The sequence below is a fragment of the Exophiala mesophila genome, assembly GCF_000836275.1.
Source record: "Exophiala mesophila strain CBS 40295 unplaced genomic scaffold supercont1.3, whole genome shotgun sequence".
Classification (NCBI taxonomy): domain Eukaryota; kingdom Fungi; phylum Ascomycota; class Eurotiomycetes; order Chaetothyriales; family Herpotrichiellaceae; genus Exophiala; species Exophiala mesophila.
In genome coordinates this window covers 4,010,398-4,030,889 of record NW_015622506.1, presented here as the reverse complement: position 1 = coordinate 4,030,889, position 20,492 = coordinate 4,010,398, and the positions used below count along the sequence as shown (strand labels likewise).

At 48.8% G+C, this 20,492-nt stretch overlaps 3 protein-coding genes across 3 annotated transcripts; all 3 read right to left on the bottom strand.

The window, feature by feature from the left end:
• Positions 1-3,149: 3,149 nt before the first annotated feature.
• On the bottom strand, positions 3,150-6,587 carry PV10_04957 (uncharacterized protein). Its single transcript, XM_016369552.1, has 3 exons — positions 6,254-6,587; positions 4,133-6,198; positions 3,150-4,081 (listed from the first exon to the last, which is right to left on the bottom strand). Exons 1-3 carry the CDS (start codon positions 6,447-6,449, stop codon positions 4,046-4,048), a joined length of 2,298 nt encoding a protein of 765 aa, XP_016225340.1. The 5' UTR covers positions 6,450-6,587; the 3' UTR covers positions 3,150-4,045.
• Positions 6,588-7,098: 511 nt separating this feature from the next.
• Positions 7,099-7,623, bottom strand: PV10_04956 (uncharacterized protein; the record flags this gene model as incomplete). The annotated part of the gene is made up of 4 exons (XM_016369551.1): positions 7,099-7,127; positions 7,189-7,318; positions 7,377-7,428; positions 7,487-7,623. 4 exons carry the CDS (start codon positions 7,621-7,623, stop codon positions 7,099-7,101), a joined length of 348 nt encoding a protein of 115 aa, XP_016225339.1.
• Positions 7,624-17,492: 9,869 nt separating this feature from the next.
• On the bottom strand, positions 17,493-19,425 carry PV10_04955 (uncharacterized protein; the record flags this gene model as incomplete). Its single annotated transcript, XM_016369550.1, has 9 exons — positions 17,493-17,738; positions 17,796-18,083; positions 18,140-18,220; positions 18,275-18,528; positions 18,585-18,675; positions 18,728-18,962; positions 19,014-19,055; positions 19,124-19,213; positions 19,267-19,425. 9 exons carry the CDS (start codon positions 19,423-19,425, stop codon positions 17,512-17,514), a joined length of 1,467 nt encoding a protein of 488 aa, XP_016225338.1. The 3' UTR covers positions 17,493-17,511.
• Between the last annotated feature and the right edge of the window lie 1,067 nt (positions 19,426-20,492).

Genomic DNA, 20,492 nt, shown 5'->3' with positions numbered 1-20,492 from the left:
TGCCATCGAGCTTCGCTCACTGGAAGCCCGGGTTTCAGGTTGCCGAAGTCTCCAGTCGTGCAAATGATATCGAGGTGATGACGACCTATGACTGCATCGAGAGCTCGCATCAAGCAGGGCTTAAGGGGAAGTCATGAGAATGTCATGACTTAGCTTCCCCGAGAGGGTCTGTCTGGGTTGCACCGCATGTCCAAGAACCTGGGCCTGGTGTCCTTGTTGATGAGCGAGCCATCCTCACGTGTCCTAGGGCAATTCCCAAAATTGGAATTAGCGGTTGCACGGTCGATCAGATTTGGTCGGGGGCGTCTTGCTGATAAAAGGTTGGAGGGAGGCTTGGAGGGAGCTTATGGGAGGACTGAGTCAGCAAACCTGAGGCAAGTCGACTCCATCTCGCCAAATGCCTCCCAACCCAGATAGGGACTCGCCTGAATCTGGATAAGCGGCGTCAAACATCTGTGTGCTGGAGCATCAAGGGGCTAGTGAGCTGGTACCTCTTGAGGTACAGGTTCCAGCTAATTGCTCAATTTCTCTTATTGTCACGTCCGCTCGTGGATACTACTCCGTAGAGGTCCAACCCTTGGATGAACAAGGAAGTTGCACCTTCTCTCATGGTGTGACTGGCGAGGTCGTTAATATTGCTCAGTGGCGTGTTTGTAATATCACCCGGCCACTGTATGATGTCCTCAGGCAGAGAGTAGCAACAGTACTGTAGGTGTGTGTACACAAGTAGGTATGGACGCTCAGTAGAGCGGGGAGGGACTGCCAGCGGTCGCAAGGCGCAAGTGTCTTCGGCTGGCATCAATCTCGTGTTTCAAGATTGCGACAACTGCACATCCATGACGGTAGACTTTGCGCACGAGTCGTATAGAAAGAGGGGGGCAAGGAGCCAGCCTATGTGCCTGAGTGCCTGTGTGCCTGAGTGCCTGCATCTGCGGGGGGAGTTTCATGGGTAGGGTCAACTTGCACATACGCCCAAGAGCTAGAGCGTATGCCGTGATCGAAAACACGCAAATCATTGCCACAAAGAGTGAAGGGAGGGTATGGGGTGTGCATGAATGAAGCAGTGCATTATTACTAATTCAACAAGGTGATGCACTTGCAAACTGGTGCTGCTGGCAGCCGGTTGATGGGCCGTGTTTAGGATGACGAGAGTGGGAGATCTACCACGCCGGCCCTCACTACCTACTCGTCGAGTCTTTATGCGTACGTACAGTAAGTTCTCATGTCGCTGCAAGCATGGGGTCTCGTTCCGGATACGAGGGAGTTAAACCACACGTGGTGTGGCGAACAATAGTGATGACCTTGCCTCGAAGGAGAGTGTCTCAATGATACTGTATGTGTCAGGTACACGTATGAGGTCAGGTACTGTCCGGAAGTATCAATACGTGACCTGTACGTAGGTAATGACGCCCTGTATCAATTCTTGTAACGGTCAGACAAAAGGCTCGCTGGACCTGCGTGCCTTGGGTAGGTACTGGAGGTAGGGAGGGATCCAGTTTTTTATTAATACCTACAAAGCCCAAAGCAGGCCTAGGGTTCAATTACGAAGAGAAGGCCATTGGGCCAGGTAAGGCAGGTTGTCGAGAAGTTTTGGATGTTCCTCCAGCCTCTTTGCCCAGATGAAACCCTACACCACTGTAAGTCTTTACCAGGACAAGATCTCGCCAGGACTGAACGACGGCATCGTGAGTATGCCGCATGTATCATCCATCTTATCAACCATTTGCCCATATAGGTAGTCAACAACGCTTAAGTACCTTGAGACATCTGAGATACCGGAAATACGTGACCCAAGAGCACCTGCCCCGCCCGGCGCCTACTACCCAAAGTAGATTTTTTGAGATTGAGCACCGTGATCGACCGTTCAAGACCGAGGTTTCCAACGAACGGGGACGACGGGTATCACGCGGATAGGAGTGGAATATGCATCGGACGCTGAGGGTAAGGACTTCTGGCAACAACGTTAACTCCGAAGGGACCTCCTAAGAGGCTCTAGTACAGAGAAGAAAAAGAAACAAAGGACCAGTGACGGTCATGGGTCATCATCACTGGACCCATCGATGATCCGATTTGGGTGATTGAGCGAGACAATGCGATTCGACGTCGTGAAGACGATGCCATGCAGAGGATTCTGGCTCCAGGGGATGAGATGGGCACAGCACCACCCTGTTGACCAGTACCAGCCTCCAAGTACTGTAAATGGTAGGTAGTAACAATGCCTATGATGCGTAGCCTAAGGCAATGGAGATCCTGGATCACGCTTAGGAGGCCCCCAGGGACTGGGGTTTGGGGCTCTGGGACCCGAGACCCGAGACCATCGCCTCCCCCCTTCCTCTCTGGCTTAGGCCAAGCGGACAAACAGTTTCTCTTGGATTATGGATAATGGATTCTTTATTTACTCGGCAGACCCATCCCGTCGCATCATGTAATATCTGAGTCATTCTCGACAGAGTCTCATTGTCCACAATTGGAAAGAAGTCAGGAGGAATGACATGAGTATCACCACACCATTCGCCGTCACTACGATCGATCCGACGGCTGCGTTTGATTCCTCGTCCCAAGGCTCTGACAAGTTCGCACTAAAAACCATGATAGTCATGATTTTATTTGACGATCGTGGCCCCATCATCTCCCAAGGCGTGGCAAATTGTCATCTAGATACTTCGTCGTGAGCGAGAAAATCAAAAGATCCACGGTCTGAAACGTCTAATCTTGCATCTTTGGACTGGTCAGCAGACGCTCGGGGACGATGAAGGTTTCGTGACGTACGGTAGATTTGTATACAGTACGTACTCCGTAGGTACGTGTCGCGCATGGCGCGCATCTACGGTAGAAAAGTAATAGATCAAAGCAAATGCTCACAGGTGGGGCCCATCGGCCAAACTTAACCCGCGATTGATTCTTTGCCTGGTTGGCTCCAAGGATCATGTTCCAACCAGAATGGGGGAATGGGATGGAGTTCCAGGATACAGCATTGGACTGTTCCTATGGGATGGGACCTCGTGGACTCCGTCAGCACCTCCAACCATCTCCACCGGAATGTTTGCGACATGTTCTCAAAGAGGAAGTGAGGTCTGTCGCAACACATACACCCTCGCCCTCACCTCACTCACAGCGATGCATAACTTCGTACACGGAATCCTACTGTCCAGGAACTTATACAAAGTAGGAAGGCCGACCGGATAGGATCAACAGGATTGCATTGGCCAACCTGAGCAGAAACCTGCCATTTGCAGGCGATAATGGTCCTTCTGTAACGAGCCCGAGGCCCACCACCAGCTCGCTATCTCATCCCACGCCAATACCCGAGAGCCATCGGTCAGCCAGGCTCGATACCTTCGTATGCCGTAACCCGAAGCAGGATTTTCACTAGTTGATCATCCATCCATTCATCCTTCTCAAACTTTCCCCACCTCTCTCGCCTGTCGTTTTGCATCTGACTACCTTATACGTACTTTGCTTGATCGCGTACCCTGGCCGCTGATTTGTCAACAACATCAGACACTTCCCTCCACACGCCCATCGAGCAGTGAATGGCGCACCGACACACTCACTTGGTCAGCGTCATATGAGCATCAGAAGTCGTCATATCGTCGTGAGATCTCGTACGCCTTGCCGTTTGCGCTGCGCCGGGGCCTGACCTCGTCGCAAGCTTCAAGCTCTTGCTCACCGCACCGTATCCACCTTGAATGTAGAGATCATACAATACGATGAGCTTGTGGCATCTGCCTTACTCTGCCTGGTCGTGTTGCCGTGTCGAACACAGACCCACTGCCTGTGTATAGAAACTTCACCGTGACCCGGGGGTTTTGCCCACCCCAGGAATGATTTGGAGGTCAGATCTCCATTTGCTGACACAACTGTGTGGGGAGACCTCCACACTTCATTTCGCGCCATATATCCGGATACGCCAGTCATCGTGGTGCTTCATACTCTGGGACCGTGAGATTTGTGACGCTCTTGCCCAACCAAGCAGGTTCAGGTTCAATGGCTCGCAATTGGTCCAGATCTTGTTCACGACTCACGACCCGACTCACGACCCGCGTCAAATGTATGACAAGCAGTTGCCAAGATCGTGCTCCTGTCGACGGTCAGCATTCCTAGTAAATGATGAAAAAACTTATGGATTTACCTTGAGGTACTCGCTCCCCTTTTCTTGGTACTCGGCGCGTGTGATGCTGGCAGCCTCGCGCTCTGTTGCGTCGCCATTACTCCACCACGACGCAGCCCCTTTCCATGCGTCCAGGATCGGGTTGCTCGCTTTGCGTACCTTGACGTCAAATTCTGATGGAGTGGTTGCAGCCAGTTCTCTCTTGAGGCGATCCTCGAATGATGAGAACATTGTGTTTCCCCCAGTTAGGAATACATCCTGAAGCAACGCCTTCTGCTGGTCGGTGTCCGAAAACCGGCTCATGACAATGCCCTCGATGATCTCCACAAGTCCCGCTTGGTCAACACCAGCGATAGCAGGTTGAAAGACCACCTCGGGAACTCGAATTCGTTCTACGTTGAGGTGGATCTGATTCGCTTCGCGTTGGCTTTCAGCGTCGGCCGGTCGGGCTCCTCGCAGGAATGCATGGAGAACGCTTTTGGTCCAGTCGTTTTGTGCCTCAATTGTGTCCTTCTCTTCAAAGAGTGGGTCATACTGGAGAAGTTCACTCTCGACGGCTTTCAGTGCATCCATCGGATCTTCTTCCGGTTCCTCATCGTCACTGGCAGGATCCGTAGCCACAGTGCGATAGACTCCCCAATCGTCATCGTTGGCGCCAAAGTCGTCATCATATTCACCGCCCCCTCTTCTTTTCCGCTTGGGTCCGTCGGCAGCGAGGTTGGCCAAGGTTTTCATTCTCATCTGCGATGCCATGCCTTTGCGGTTTCCTGAATCGGCCTTCTGCCGTGCTTGCTCCTTGATCTTAGCCAAGAGCGCCTCACGCTGGTCTCTTCGTCCGGCAATCCACTGATCGAACTTGGTCTCGCGCTGCTCAACGTCTAGTCTCTGCCGCTCTGCTTCTCGAGCTCTTTCGAGTTCCTTCTCTGCCTTTGCTCGAATCCGCGCTTCGACACCAGATTTCATCAATCGTTGGTGTCGCTTCTCTTTGATGCCATCTTCGTCAAGCTGATCATCTGGGACATCCAGCAGGGGAAACTTATTTAGCTGGTCTTCGAGAGTTTCCTCTTCTTCCACAGTACCGAGATCCTTATTTCTTGATTTTCGGATGGATTTTTCAAGGTCTCGAATGACTCGTTCCAGGGCGGCTTCATCTTTGAACTCCGCTTCATCGAGTAGTCGCCGCTGTTCCTTTTTGGTGGTCGCCTCCTGGTAAGAAGTGTGGACTTGTTGGTAATATTCGAGGTCTTGTTCCTTTTTCATCAGCTTCTCGAGTCGCATCTTGGCAGCTTGTTCCTGCAATCGGCGGCCCGACTCTTTCTTGCGTTCTGCGATCCGGGCGAGTTCTTCGGCCGACTTTTCTACCACAACTTGTTCGGTGAATGGATATTGGATGATGATGTCTCTTTCCTCTTCGAGGCCAGACCAATCCAGATACCCCGAGAGTTCAGGCACGTAGTCGTTTGATAGATAGCAGTACTGCCGAATGTATGATTCCATCTGTTCAAGTGTCAACTTCCCTGGGAAGGTTGGATACTTGAGGCGGATCAGCTTGAGAAGAAATTCTTGGGCTTGAGAACCACCCCAGTTCAGCCTAGCACACGATTGCATCTGAGGCTTTTGGTTGAGCACGGGAATGATATGGGTCGAGGTATGTGATGAAGAGACAATCAAGCCTGATTGACCTTTGTTATATCGATACGAGAATAGACTGTCGATGCCGTAGGTGACGCTCGGCGCGCCATAACACTCAAAAAGCATCTCGTTCATCATGCGCCGACTGTGGGCAAGGTTCGTAACGGGTTCGGTAATGACCAGTGGTCTACCAATGCTGCCTTCTTGGTCCACGCCAAGTTTGAGGAAAATGTAGTCATATATGCCCTCCATGATATCCCAATTGGTTGGGATGCTGGTGTGTTGCTCGAAAGCCTGGCGGATCTGGCCGCGAGTCGTGGCATCGGCGTAGGCATCGTGGCCGACAAAAGAACAGTATTTGCTATATTTTCGATCTTTGTATTTTGCGACAACAGGAGGAATGAGGAATCGGGGAGACTTGTCGAAGCAGAAACCTGCCTTTATCGTGCTCGCGCCTAGATTCGGCAGGTTAGTGTTTGTTAAAAGTCGCCGCCACTAAGGGATCCTCACCATTATCGATGACGATTGCGTTCTCAAGAGGTGCTGCCGCGCTCTTTTGGTATCCGTCGGGTTGAGGTGGTTGCCAACCCTTGAAGGGGAAATCTGCTGCAGGGTAGATACGCGGCTGAGACTGAGGTCGCCCATCAACTGGCGGCGTTGGGAGGCGACGTTCTGTCAAAATGCGGGAGGTGGCTGTGATGGTCATGATGGAGGTGGGTTTCTCTGCTCAAGGAGTGGGGTTTTACATCAAATTGCGTCTATCATGGTGATAGGAAGGATGAGCGTTGGAAGAGAGCAGGAGAGGCTGGGTTGGAAGTTTCGGGTGAGGTGTGGTTGTGACTAGATGCAAGGGTCATTCTGAACGTGGAATCTGGTCTGAAGCAGCCAGAGCGAAACAAAAACGCGATGCGGAGAAAGGCTCGTAGCGCAGCCTCGCGCAGCCTTGTTCAGCCTTGTTCAACCACATACTGTATATTCAGCCTCACCATGTGATCATAAGGCTGGCATTGCAGGGCAACTGCTTCTAAGCTCTCCTATTACTGTGGTGATGGTATCTCGGGTGACTTTGCGAGACTTGGGACATCAACCTTGATATGTTACCATCCCCTGTCGTAATCAAAATTGCCTGTCGCACACTTTGGGCGAACAGAACAATCCCATCAAAGACTCCCGCAGAATTGAGACTACTATCTAGTTGCCTAGCGTGTCAATGCTGGGTCCATCGACATTCACATGCTGTACACTTGATGTCGCGCCATGTGATACAGGGACAGCATAATCTGTCTGGTCTCAACGAAACATCTACCATCTTGAGGTGGTGCTGTAATCGAATGTCTGGCTTAAGAACCATAGTCTCATACCGGATCTTTAAGATTGTTGGTAGCTGTGCCAAAGTCAATAAACTTGAAACGCGGAAACCAGTTAGTTTAGTACTGCAGACTGACCTTCGAGATGAAAAAGTACGTTGGATTGATAATTTTTGAACATCTGTGCCACCAGCTCGACATTCATGTTCTGAATGTTGACTTCTTGCAGATTTCGATTCATCATAGCCACTGCTTCATTCAGTTTCTCCTGCAATAGAGTCAGTCAGTCGGACAGAAACGGTTGGCCCTAGGGAAGCAGGCCGTACAATATTGGTGATGATTCGCGAGAGGAGAAGGCTCTGCTGTTGCTCGTGTGGACTTTCCTGAGAAATGATCAATATGTTACTGGCCCAGAAACGAAATGAAGTCGCCTTACCATGATGGTACAAGTGCAATTTTAACTGTGTATGACAGTCCTTCGAGTTTTGAGGTTGTTGTCGTCAAGATTGTCCATATACGCGTCTTCTGGACGATTTGCCCCGCGGAATAAATATTGTGTCTGACAGAAACCATCTATCCTCTTCACCTGGCTTCATTGGTGGAGATTTCTTTCTAATGTCACGTCATTATGGCCTTCTTTTTTGCCTTTCCATCACCACCGGTTCAGCCTTGCTTCGATGGTTCTTTAGTAGGTATTTCAGATGAGATCTACGTTCGCGTACACGAGCACCCACTCACTGATAGGTTTTTACACGAGATAATTACTATATTCACTCCGTGAATAGTGTCGTACTTGGCTATTGTACTGACGACTCGTGTTGATTAGCCATCCTAGTGGTTGGATTGTGTTAGGCCGTTCCTGCCGGACAGGAGGCAGGTGCTAGGAAAGAGCCAGAGTAGGCAGGAGCCAGCTGGACTGGCTCCCTGCCTACTCCTCAGTCGTTTACATCCTCTTTCATAGAGATAGCTGTGCATAAGACAGACAGACTTCTTTACATCTGGTAGCAACAAATTCGTTTGCTGTCGGGTGGGTGGAGCTGTTTCGTCTGCCACCGCCCCGAGAGCACTCACCTCTGAATCTGACGTCCGGATAGGTTTGACCGTCCGGTGCCGTTTCTGCTATACGTATCCTTCTTCCTTCTCCCTCTACCGGTCTAGGTAGGCTTTTGGGCTGCCCGGCTTCGACGTCCTTACCTACTGGGTATATCTCCTATAAATGGCCCTACGTCTGACCAGCCCTGCATCGTCCTATCGGAGTGTAACGACTAAAAGTGTAGACATCCCGGCTAGTGGACAGCTACTGGATAAGAGGTGGTTGAGGGCCGCGGAGTAAGGCGACCTAGGGAGGAAGAATATCTATACACGACATCCCGCCTTTTATAAGCGGGCCTAATACCACTTCGACGCCTTCCTAGCGAAGGTACTCGCGGGTGTTGATCCGACCGCTAAATTCTATAAATTCCTGAGCTAGGAGGCGATTGGTAAGGCCGAGCTGGTTATCTAGGCCTGCGGTAAGTCACGAAAATTCAAGGACTACCCCGATAAGATCTAACCTTATCTACCCGGAGGGGAGTTCTACGAGGAATTTTGCGGGGGCCCGGATTTTCAATTCTAGGTGGAACGTTTCGTGAAGGGCCTAACAGCCGACCCTGTAATCGAGGACCGGAACGGCTCTAGGGAACGATTCTCTACTTCATTACTAGGCCAGGACGATCGTCAAACCACGGAATAGGGTGAATTATCTTATTCTGAGCAGCTAGACGAGTCACGGGACCAGGATTCACTGATAAGCCGGGTGCCTTCCCTACCTAGATAATCCCTAACGGAAAACTACTAGACTGCGTTAGCTCCTACTCTGCCTAAGGTAGAAGCCGAGTCTACACCTATAGCCGTGGCTGCACCTACACCTACGTCGACATCCGCTCCTACCTTAGAAATAGAATAACCCCTAATAAATCTAATTCAGCAAATTTTTCCTAACTAACCTTAACTGCTAACCTCCCCCCTAGCTATGACGCCTCGAGTGGTATCGACCCCTCCTATATTGTGGCCTCCCCACTAAGTAGGGTTATATCTAAGCGGACTTCCGTTTTTTAGGTTATAGGCGGGACGTATAGGCTCTAGACGGTTGAGAAAAATCCGATTCGCGGGGGTAAAGAGGCGTGCGGACCTATAGGCAGCAGCTATAGCCACTGGAGTACGTCTTTCAGCCAGGCTAGGGTTACCCCTATAGGGGCCTAAGCTACCAAACCTTATCGATAGGCTAGAGGGGGTACTTAGACCTCAAGCCGCCCAAGAATCTCACTAGGAGGCCCAAGAATCCTTACCCTCTCCAGTACGACCTCGAACACCACGTCGAGTAGGGATCCGGGAGCAAGTACCTAAGGACCTGAATCTACCCGTTTTAACCGATATAAGGGTGCCGACTGCGGCCAGGCTTTGAACGGCGGCGATATGGGATGACACTATTAAGAGACTCAGGGAGGAGCTCCGCTAGAAGGATGATGAGATAGTAGAGATGCGTAGGTAGATCCAGTAGCTCATGAGGGCCGTAGCGACTAACCGACCGTCATACTCAACACAGGACGCCCGTCCGGAATTTCGGGTGCCCTTAATGCTATAGGTTGAAATATATCCGGCCCAGTAGCCGCAGGAGATACTCCCTACCTTACTAGTTCGGCAACTAGAAAGATCATTACCTATTAACTAAGTTCAGCGACTACAGGCACCACCGCCGGCCTATATAGATTAGGGGCCACACACTAGTCGAAACTCGTTAGGAGAACATAGACTAAGGTCAGATCGAGCACCTAGCGTATATAGGGAGCTTAGAAATTTCATCGACCGCCTAGAGAGAGACTATTCCTAAGCCCGGATCGATCCTCAACCTACTCCGCGCCGTCAGCTTCAATCCCCTTATAAATCCAATAGGGGCTTGGACCGCGAGCCTGACGGGGAAAGAGGGGTCGGCCGGGCACGTCTATAGGCTAGGGACATAATGTTCTGGGATCCTAAGGAAGCCTCAGTTAACTTCTTTATCAACCGATTCTAATAGATTGCTACTTTATATCCGGAACAGGAAGTCCTGACCTAATTGCCCCTCTACCTTAAAGGGGATGCCATGGATTAGCACAACTCCCTATTAGCCGATATAAAAAGAGCTATGAATTACAGCTTACGGGAATGGGATTACTAACTATTAGCCGAATATAAACCGAATACCGGCGAGGCCTTTACGAAGGCCAGGGCCCTAAAGTTCAGATTTAAGGAGCAGGACGAGCTGCCATTAAACTCCTTCCTTAGAAAAAAGGCCGCCTTACTACGAGACGCAGGGGTGAGGGATAATTCAACCCTGATCTATCTATACTGGGAAGCTCTAGATAAATGTATTAAAACCTCGATCGCGGTTAAAAATGGGGAATCCTAGGTAGAATTCTGCTCTCGGGTTAGAGAAATGGAGCCCGTAGGCCATACGGCCTAGCGGGCTAGCCACCAGGATAGGCGCCAATAGGAGACGGCCCGCAGAGGTCGCGGTTCCCCAGGCCGAAAGTGGCAAGGCCGCCTAAGGGAGTATAACCACGGCAGATCCGGCGACTACTCTCCTCGCAAAGGGGAATACAGGGTAAACAAGAACCGAACCCCGTCTCCCCGGACGAAGACTAGTGCTCCGTAGGGACAGGATAAGCGCTTAGGGCAGGATGGTAAAGGGAATAATAGGTCGGAGGACCGGCGTTTTTCCACCGAGCCACGCCCGGATAGTTAACGGAGTCGTGGTTGGTATAGTCGGGGCGACGATAGCCGCCGCGGTGGTGGCTATAGCGGACGCCTAAAAGACTCTCATTTCGTGGAAGAAGATGATTCTCATACAGAAGGAGGCTCCGCCTATTATTTAGTGGATTCAGACTAGGAAGATATGGATTATCTCCTAGATATAGATCTGTCCGACTTATATAAGTCGGAAAACTAGTATCGGGGACCATCGAAGATAGTGTTAGCGCCTCGATACTAGACAACCATCTATACCTTACGGATATCGCAGATTAGGCGCTACCGGATAGTGTGGATAAACCGGCATCCCTAAATAGAACTATAAATCTAAGTAATGAGCAGGCCCTTATCCGGAGGGACTACACGATTGTAAAAGTAAAACACTACGACCCTGGCACACTCTCTATCTTGGAGGTATATTTAGACACCGGATCACTAGTGTCGCTCGTTAGCTAGGCTATGTTTAAGGAGTTTTTCGGAAATTAGGAGGTAACCGTAGTCTATAAACCCATTTTTATTAGGATCGCGGCACACTAATATACCATTAAACATTATTTAATAGTCAACATAAGATTCAAAATAATAGCCGGACGATTCGTATCGTTCAGCGCTAGGATATATCTTCTACCGAATCTGTCGTGTAGAGCACTACTAGGGAACGATATCTTATATTCATATTCGGTAGTGATTAATGTCGGACGGGAGCGTTTACTCCTTAGCCAGGATTCTCACCAATTCGATATGTCTATAGGACGTGGCGAGAAAATAAAGGTGGAACTAGAGCCGGCACCGACACCCCTAATACCCGTCAAAAAACATAAAACACTAAAAATCCCTAAGGTCCGGGTATTTGTAGCTAAGACGGTGGAACTCTAGCCGGGAACCGGATACAATATCGGCATTGATTATAAGCCCTTGCCGGCTGGAAAATCCTACCTCTTCACCCCATTCCTAATAATGGACGCGGAGAGTGGTAAGTGGGTATCAGCTCCGAGAGCCTTAGTCTCGGATAACGTGAGCCGTATCCTAATATTAAATCTGGGAGAGGTGCCAGTTAAGATGCTAAAGAACCGTCAGCTGGGCGTCTTAGAGGTAGTGGACGAGAGCCACATCGGGGCTATAGTTACTTAGGATGCTTATTTAGCGTCGGTTTTTGACAGCGCTATAGATAAAGATAGGGAGGATATAGGTTAACTAGAAAAACCACGATTTAGAAAGGATTTGAAGGAGAATAAAGGAAAGGAATAGGCAGATAGGCTGTAGTTCTCACTAAACCTAGAGGAAGCGGAGGATGTGAATCAGGAAATGGATGTCTTAGACTATTAGGGCCCGGAATATAAACACCGGATACTAGACCTTATCGCAAACCACCGCCATTTATTCCGGCCGGAGCTAGGTTTGTTCAACGACAATATCCGGATGCCTATCCCCTTTCTAGACGAATAGAACGTTTTAGGCCTGAAATAAAACCTATACCCGTTGTCACGAAGGGACCGGGTGGCCTGCGATAAAGTTCTTAGACCACTGGGGGACGTAGGCCGGGTTCGGGCACTCCCGCTAGGTGAACCATCCCTAGCGGCTTCCCCAGTATTTATGGTATATATAAAAGGAAAACTACGGGTGGTGGTAGATCTTAGGAAAGTTAACGTAAGATTAAGGCTAGATGTATACCTATTGCCGAAGTAGGATAATATCCTAGGAGCACTAGGCGGCGCTAGGATCTTTACATTACTTAATATCACAAAAAGTTTTTTCTAACAACGGATCTTAGAATCGGACTAATGGAAAACGGCGTTTGTTATACCTTATCGGGGATAGGAAGTCCTAACGGTGTTAACAATGGGACTAGTAAATAGCCCCGGATTTTTTCAACACCGGATAGAGGACCTTCTTTGACGATACTTGTGGAGCTACGTCTTGGTGTATATCGACGATGTAGTGATCTTCAGCCGGATACCGGATGAGTATATTGATTATCTAGAGAAAATTCTATCGGCTCTGGAAGAATCCGGCATCTCGCTCTCGCCCTCGAAATGCTATTTCGTATATCTAAGTATTAAGCTATTAGGATATAAGGTCTCACGGCTAGGAATAGCTATAGCGGCGGATAAGGTGGAGGCGATCCGGAGGAAAGCCTTTCTAGAGAATCTTCATCAGCTAGAAACTAGGTTAGGACTCTTTGGATACTACCGGAAATACGTACTGTTTTTCTTAGCTATCGCGGAGCCCCTACAAAAGATTAAGACGTGGGGATTTAAGCCGGCGCTAAAATCTACATCGGCTAGGACGCGATACGCATAAAGAACATTAATTAACTCTGAAGCGGTTCTGGGCTATCTTTCACCTAAACGTCGGAAGGCAATTCTGAAGGACGCCGGAGAGGCTTAGGACCGAATTAAGGAGGTAATTACCACGCAGGCCCCGTTGGCATATCCAGATTTCGCTAAACTATTCATCCTATACTACGACGGATCGTTGGAATATAGGCTAGGAGCGGTAATCCATCAAAAAACCGGAGAGGACGACTCGGAGAGACTAGTCTTATTCCTATCTCGATCCTTAACTTCGGCAGAGAAATACTATTAGCTAACTAAGCTGGAGACGCTGGCCTTAGTCTAGTCCCTATAGAAGACTCCCTAATATTTTAATGGAGATTTCACCGTAGTTACCGATCACTCGGTATTAATATCCTACCTATAGAACCGAGCCCTAGGAAAACGATCGAAACGCTTAGACAGATAGTCCTTATTTCTATTATCCTACGTTCTAAGGATGACGGTAAAACACTAGGTAGGCCGATTATATCTCAATACCGATGGACTTTCAAGGCTTTAGGATATTATAGGACCGCTACTAGTGGAATCAGAGATGATCGGCTATATAGTCGAATATTTCGCCCTATCTGTTTTATAAATAGATCCGGAATTTCTAGGATAAATTCGACAAGCTTTACTAATAGATCCGGTCTTCAAAAAGATCATGAAAGCACTACTAATAGAGAAAACATAGGTAGAGAAGCGGGGAGAAATAGTAACTAACAGGCTGTGGTCTAAAGGAAATTTTTCGATAACCTAGGAAGGACTACTCTTTCACTATAAAGGCGATGCACCGGAACGAGTATGCATACTATAGGCTATGGAAAGGAAAATCCTCGAGTTAGTATATAATACTTTAGCTTATACCGGCTTGCGGAGGGTATATAAGAAGGTGGAGGATATCGTCTTTATGCCTAGACTTCGTAGGAAGCTAGACGCCTAGATCCGGGCTTACCCGGCTTACGGACCTTTAAAACTATCGAGAAGGAGGCTATACGGTAAACTCTAGCCTTTTACTACCCCATCGAGACCCTTTAAGGTCCTAGTAATGGATTTTATGACGGGACTTCCGGCCAGCTAAAATTTCGATGCTATACTAATCGTTACTTATAAGTTTTCAAGGTGGCTGAGAATCATTCTAGGTTAAGAGGCCTTTAGGGCTAAGGATTAGGTGAACCACTTCTTCGATCATATCGTCCGGCTCTAGGGCCTGCCTAACGCTCTACTATTAGATAAGGATGTTCGATTTATAAGCTCCTTTTAGTAAGGCCTACTTATAAAACACAAGATACGAGGACTTATAACCGCGGTATACCACCCGGCTGCGGATGGACAGGTAGAACGAAGTAATTAAATAGTGGAAATCGCTCTAAGGACTCTACTAGCCGGAAAATACGAACAGGAATAGCTAGATCTGCTTACGGAGGTCGAATTCGCCCTAAACACACTTATGAATACCTTATCCGGCTACTCCCCTTTTGAACTGGTATATAGATTCCCCGTAAAAGTTCAATTGGCACTAGGACTAGTGTATAATGATGTGGAGTTATTCACCGATAGAAGGGAGATAATCCGGAAGGACGCGATCTAAGCCACGGAGCTCGCTTAGGCTAGGATGGCTATAGACTTCGACAAGAATCACACCCCACCGCACTTCAAGGGACAGGTTTGGCTAAAAGTGATCCGTATAGGTACGGGATACCGCATCCCAGGCTCTAGCAAACTATCGCCGATAAAGGTAGGACCTTTTAAGGTGAAGCGGCGTGTAGGATAGCTGGCGTACGAACTAGACTTACCTAAACGCTATAAATTCTATCCGGTTATATCCTATATCTACCTTGAATAATATCATCCGGATAGATTCGGTCAATAGCTTGACCAACAGTAGAGACCCTTAGTGGTGGACGGAGAGGAGAGATAGATCGTCGAGAAGATCCTCCGCGAGAAGGACGGAAAGATGGAAGTTAAGTGGAAAGGATATGAAGAGACCAGCTAGGAGCCGCGGGCCACCTTAGTGAAGGATATCCCTAAAATTGTTAAGGCGTTCGAGTCGAAGAATCGTGCTCGCCGCGGTAGGCGGACGTGAACCTCAGCCGGTAACGAGCCGGGAGGAGTAGGACATAACTTACTAGATAAGTGGTGCTATATAAGGAATATATAGTTATACAAAAAAGATTATTATATATATAGGTAGAAAAAATTTCTGCCACTTATTCCTATCACCGATCTTATAACACTTTTACTTTATCTTATCACCCTTCTACTAAAATTCATCACAAACTTATCGATAACTATCTCGTCTTTCGTTCTAACGGCGACGCTTAGACCGTGGGACAGTTATTTAGCCGCTCTAATAGGGACAACACCGCCGGACGACGACGACGATAAAAGACGGAGAGTTTAGCGCAGCCGATCTTAAATAACCCTAGCCCAGAATACACCGCAAAAGAATCTTTCATACCGCCCACGGGAACTAACCCTCTAAGAAACCCATTATGACTCGACCGAAAGCCTCTAAGCCTACGAAAAGGGCAGCTAATACCGCGGAAGGCTCGGCAAAGCCGGCGGGGAAGAAGATGTTGTCAGTAGATAGAAAGTTTAAAGCCTAGATCTAGTACCCGGGCGATAAGGAAACACCTTATGAACTATAAATAAAAACCACCGACTTCACCTATAAGGGATTGAAGATTATGGACTACATAGCCGACTACGACAAATAGTAGATAGAGTAGATCCGTAAGAAAACGATAAGTAAGGTCAAGATGCTCTGGCCGGGAACCGCTTAACTAGACGATGTGATAACGTATATTATAATCCGGATGTTCACCCCGATAGAGAGGACAAGACGTTTCCCTACCGACTTCGACTCTAATAGCAATATTCGTACACTCCGGCTATACTGGGGAGGCGGATGTCGAGTCTAAACTCGAGCCGGATATTAGTTCTTCATGATCTTTAAAGGATACTACTACCTAGTAGGAGAGGATGTACTAGCCGCCGAATACTTAAAGATAAAACTCTTGAGTATAACGGAGGGCCGTAACCTCTTTAAACTCGAAGATAGCCTCTCTTTCGGATAGATCGCCTTAACGCCGACGGCGGCGGAGACTTTAGGCTTTATCTTATTCCGATATACGGCCGGTCCGAAAGGTCTTACCCTATGTGATTCACTAGATATTGATAGGATAGCCGATATACTGGAAAGCCGACTCTCTAAACGTCCGATCTATAACGCGCCATAGATATCCATAGATAACCGAGAGTTTTTTAGGGCCGGTAAAAAGTTAGATAAGGTGATGGAGGAAAACTGGTTTAGGCTGGAAGATATATCGATTAAAGACCCCCTTACTCGCTTAAATGAAATACTGGCTAAGGTATAGGCGGCGAGAGAGTCTCGACCCCTACTTAAGGGAGCAGGCTCCACTATACGATTTCCTATCTAACTGTATTAGGAGACTAAGGAGGCAGAAGCTGCAAGACTATAAAAAGAGAAGTAAAAATAGAAACCTAAGAAAAGAAAAAGCTCACCTTAGATAGCCGAGGAGGGTACTAAGGAACTAGCTACGGAAACCCGGGCTGGCAGCGAGGACTTATCTAATATCGAGATACTACCGGTAAAGAAGCCAAAATACGAACATTAATATAAGAGACCTAAAACTACACCACGGAAGACTAGGGTGGAAGTCCTAAAGGAGATAATGCGTATACCGTGGTTAGATATAGTGGCTTTAGCCTCAGCCTATAGAGGATACCTAGTTAATAGCGAGGATCTCCTATAGATAATGGGGCCAGCTCCCCAGCCGACGGCCATGCCCCTTCTCCTATAATAAGCACTAGCACCATCCCTGCTAGAAATAGCTCCGAGACTACGCTAATCTACGATGTCGACGCCCACTCCGGGAGCTGAGGTAAGTCGCAATTCCAGTGATGGTTTTCCGACCAGACCATTGACAGAGGTGGAAAGCCTTCGACGCCGTCTTGACGAATTGTAAGGATATAACTAGGGGAATTAATAGCGCTGAAAGCTGAGAATAAAGGACAAAACTGAACTAAAGGATGGAACTGAGGACATCACCAAGGACTAGAATGAGACTATGGAGGGCTGACGACGTGTGGAAGCGGTGGAAGGCCGAGGACGTGCGCCTTCTTTCGTGGGGGGCAGATGTTAGGCCGTTCCTGCCGGACAGGAGGCAGGTGCTAGGAAAGAGCCAGAGTAGGCAGGAGCCAGCTGGACTGGCTCCCTGCCTACTCCTCAGTCGTTTACATCCTCTTTCATAGAGATAGCTGTGCATAAGACAGACAGACTTCTTTACAGATTGAGTTCGATTCAATTTCACCAACAAGGTCATAGAACCCTCGTGGACTGCCAATGGGTGCATCAGATCTGGTATCTGTATGTGTGTGCACGGTCAGAAAAGTCCTCTGGAGGAACGACAACTCCTTCCGCGATTGCCTTGTCCTTGCCTGCCTCTCGCTTCTTGAGGATTGCTCTCACAATAACCCATCCGACAACAGACAAGACTAGACAAGCAAGGGACCATGAGTGACCCAATCTGTAGAGAGGGGCCTGCCTGGCTACGTAGATTTGACCAGACACAATACCGCCTATGAATTTCAAAGTCAGCTAATGCACCAGTATGATGATGGAGATACAAGACATACCAATATTGGTTAATGTCAAGGTGATACCGACGGAGGCGGATCTCTTGCCGTCAGGAGCAGTATTGAGCGACAACCAAGCCATGTTGCCACCGGCGCACAGGAAGATGCAGGTCGAGATCAAGAAGCACGAAAAGTACCGAACCCCAACAGAAACATGTTGGGATGCAAGCAGGATGATGTATCCCACAATTCCGGTTGGAGCTGCAATCACGACGCATAGGAATCGTTGCTTGAACTTGTCAGAAAGGTAGCCTCCGATTCCATAGACGATGGCACCCCATAGGAAGACTGTCCGGATGTCAGTATGTTTGAAAATACTCAGCATGTGGCATGTTTCTGCCTACCTGGGATAGCGAGATATTGCGCTTCTTTGACAGAATAGTTGAAGCCAGTACGTAGGATGATGGGCAGGAAAACAGAAAATCCTGGTTACATGTCATTAATGGGCTGTAGCCATACAAATCTAAGCCTCAACTCACCGTATACCACAGTCATGCAGGCAAATTGAATCAGGCCGTGGAGCCAGGTTTTGGAGTCTTTTACGGCCATCATGATGTCCTTGCGTGTGTAGTGGCCTTGGCCACCATTGTATGATTCGGTGAGTTCTGCGCGCCGTCGCATGATCTTCTTGTCATCTTCGTTCAGGAAGTAGGCGGTTTCGTAATGGTTGGGAATGAGCCAAAAGCATGCGATAGCAATGACAACAGTGATGATGCCTTCGATGATGTAAAGCCTGCTATAGTTAGCATTGCTTGCACGGGTCAAAAGTATTCCACTAGACAATCATACCATCTCCAGCCCGCCATTCCATGCGTGCCATCCATATACAGAATGGCGAATGCTATGAGTCCGCCAAATGCGCTAGACAATGCCGCCGCAACTGGGAAGGTTATCAGCACAGTTCTAGATTGATCCAGACTACAAATACTCACTGTATAGATATGAGATGCGCAGTCCAAGCTCCTCCCGATAGTACCAATTGGCCATCAAGATTACCGAGCTCGGGAACAGCACTCCTTCGAAGAGGCCCAACAGCAGACGGCAAGCGACAAGACTAGCAAAGTTGGTGATGAAGCCATTTCCGAGACAGACAATGCCCCAGCAGAAGACAACAGTGGGGATCACACGGTCGAATCGAAGTCTCTTCACATAGAGAGAAGCTGGAATCTTGAGGATTGATTAGCTGAGAGGAATTCCTTTCGGTTCGGGGTTGCTCACTTCAGCTAGAATGTAGAAGACGTAAAAGATGGAAATGGCAATCTGCGTCGGGGTTAACATCATGTCAAATCATGGGTCTAGAAGACCAGAAGGAAAGACGACGTCCGTACGTTGAGCTGCACACCCTGCAGGCCGATGTCAACTGTCATGCCCTGCGAGGCAGCATAACCGATATTTCCTCGATCGAGGAACGAAATGAGCTAGCCATGTTGTTAGAGCTGGCAGTGGAACAAAACGACAAGGATCGACACACAGTCAAGAGGCCCAAGAGAGGCGCAATGTACAGATCAAGCTTGCGCACGAGACGGCGCTCCCTCTTTCTGAAGTCTTCTTCATCTTGAGAGATGGCTTCCTGCTCGAGCTGGGCGACTTGGGCCTTCTCTTTAAGAGAGTTGACGTCGTGATCAGACATGATGGATGGGAGGCGGGATTGATGCTAGGGCCGACAAAATTGGACACTCTATGAGGAGAAAAGGCGAGATCAGCGCATGCAGGAATGTGGGAATATATGTCTGGAGACGATTCCCAACTAGCAGGTCGTGTATTTCAACATTCTGGGTTAGGCCCTCACTTCTATGTGAGGATTGTCGGTCGGTTGCCACGGGCATTTCTTTTCCACCGGAAAACCTTCAGTATCGGACAGCAATAGAGCATATTGCATTCGGAAAGGTGCCGGTTTCTGCTAGGTCAACGATATGCCAAGTTTTGGTCGATGGATTCATTCCAGGCATGGTAAGGATCAAGCCACCCAAACCTATGAAAAGTAGGGGATTTTCTGCAGAATATCAGAGCCAAGGCTGGGGCTATAGGACCCCACAGGCACGAGGACAGAAGCTGGAGCACGGAGGCGGGGCACTATACCCTTTCTCGACTGTGCCTAGACCTTTAGTGCAGAGAAAACAGGTGGAATGAGAAGTGTAAAGGAATCTGACTGGCGCGACGGGTATTGATTAATGTCCAGAGCCCTTGCACCCTGGAACAAGCAGACATCTGCCAGCATTGAGGACCCGAAGCGGCCTCGGTTATGGAGCAACGCTCAGGAATGGAGTCAGGCGAGCAGCCTGTCTTACCCCGGGGAGGATCCCAGTGTTCTGGGATGCGGGGACACCGGGGGACAGGCAGGATTGTATAGACGAACATGAATGTTGATTCACTCCATGTGGTCGGCTATGCACGACTGTTGGTTTCTTGAGAGACGTCCTAAGAAGCAAGCCGGCGGCCGGGATGAGGACTTGGCTTCTTCTGGAAATCGTGGGAGAAGGTGGGAGAGCACCGCTGTCAAGACTGGCAGTTTTGATTGATAATACCAAGACTAGCTTCAAGTGAACTTTAAATGCCTGGCGTGCCTGGCCTCGAACCGTGCGGCAAAAGGGCGAAAGAGATGTAACCAACGACAGCGTAGCAAGAGGACTCTGATTTCCTTGGGGTAGCCAAAGTTCCTCTCGCGCTGTTCTTAATAAATGTTGAACTATTCTGCAC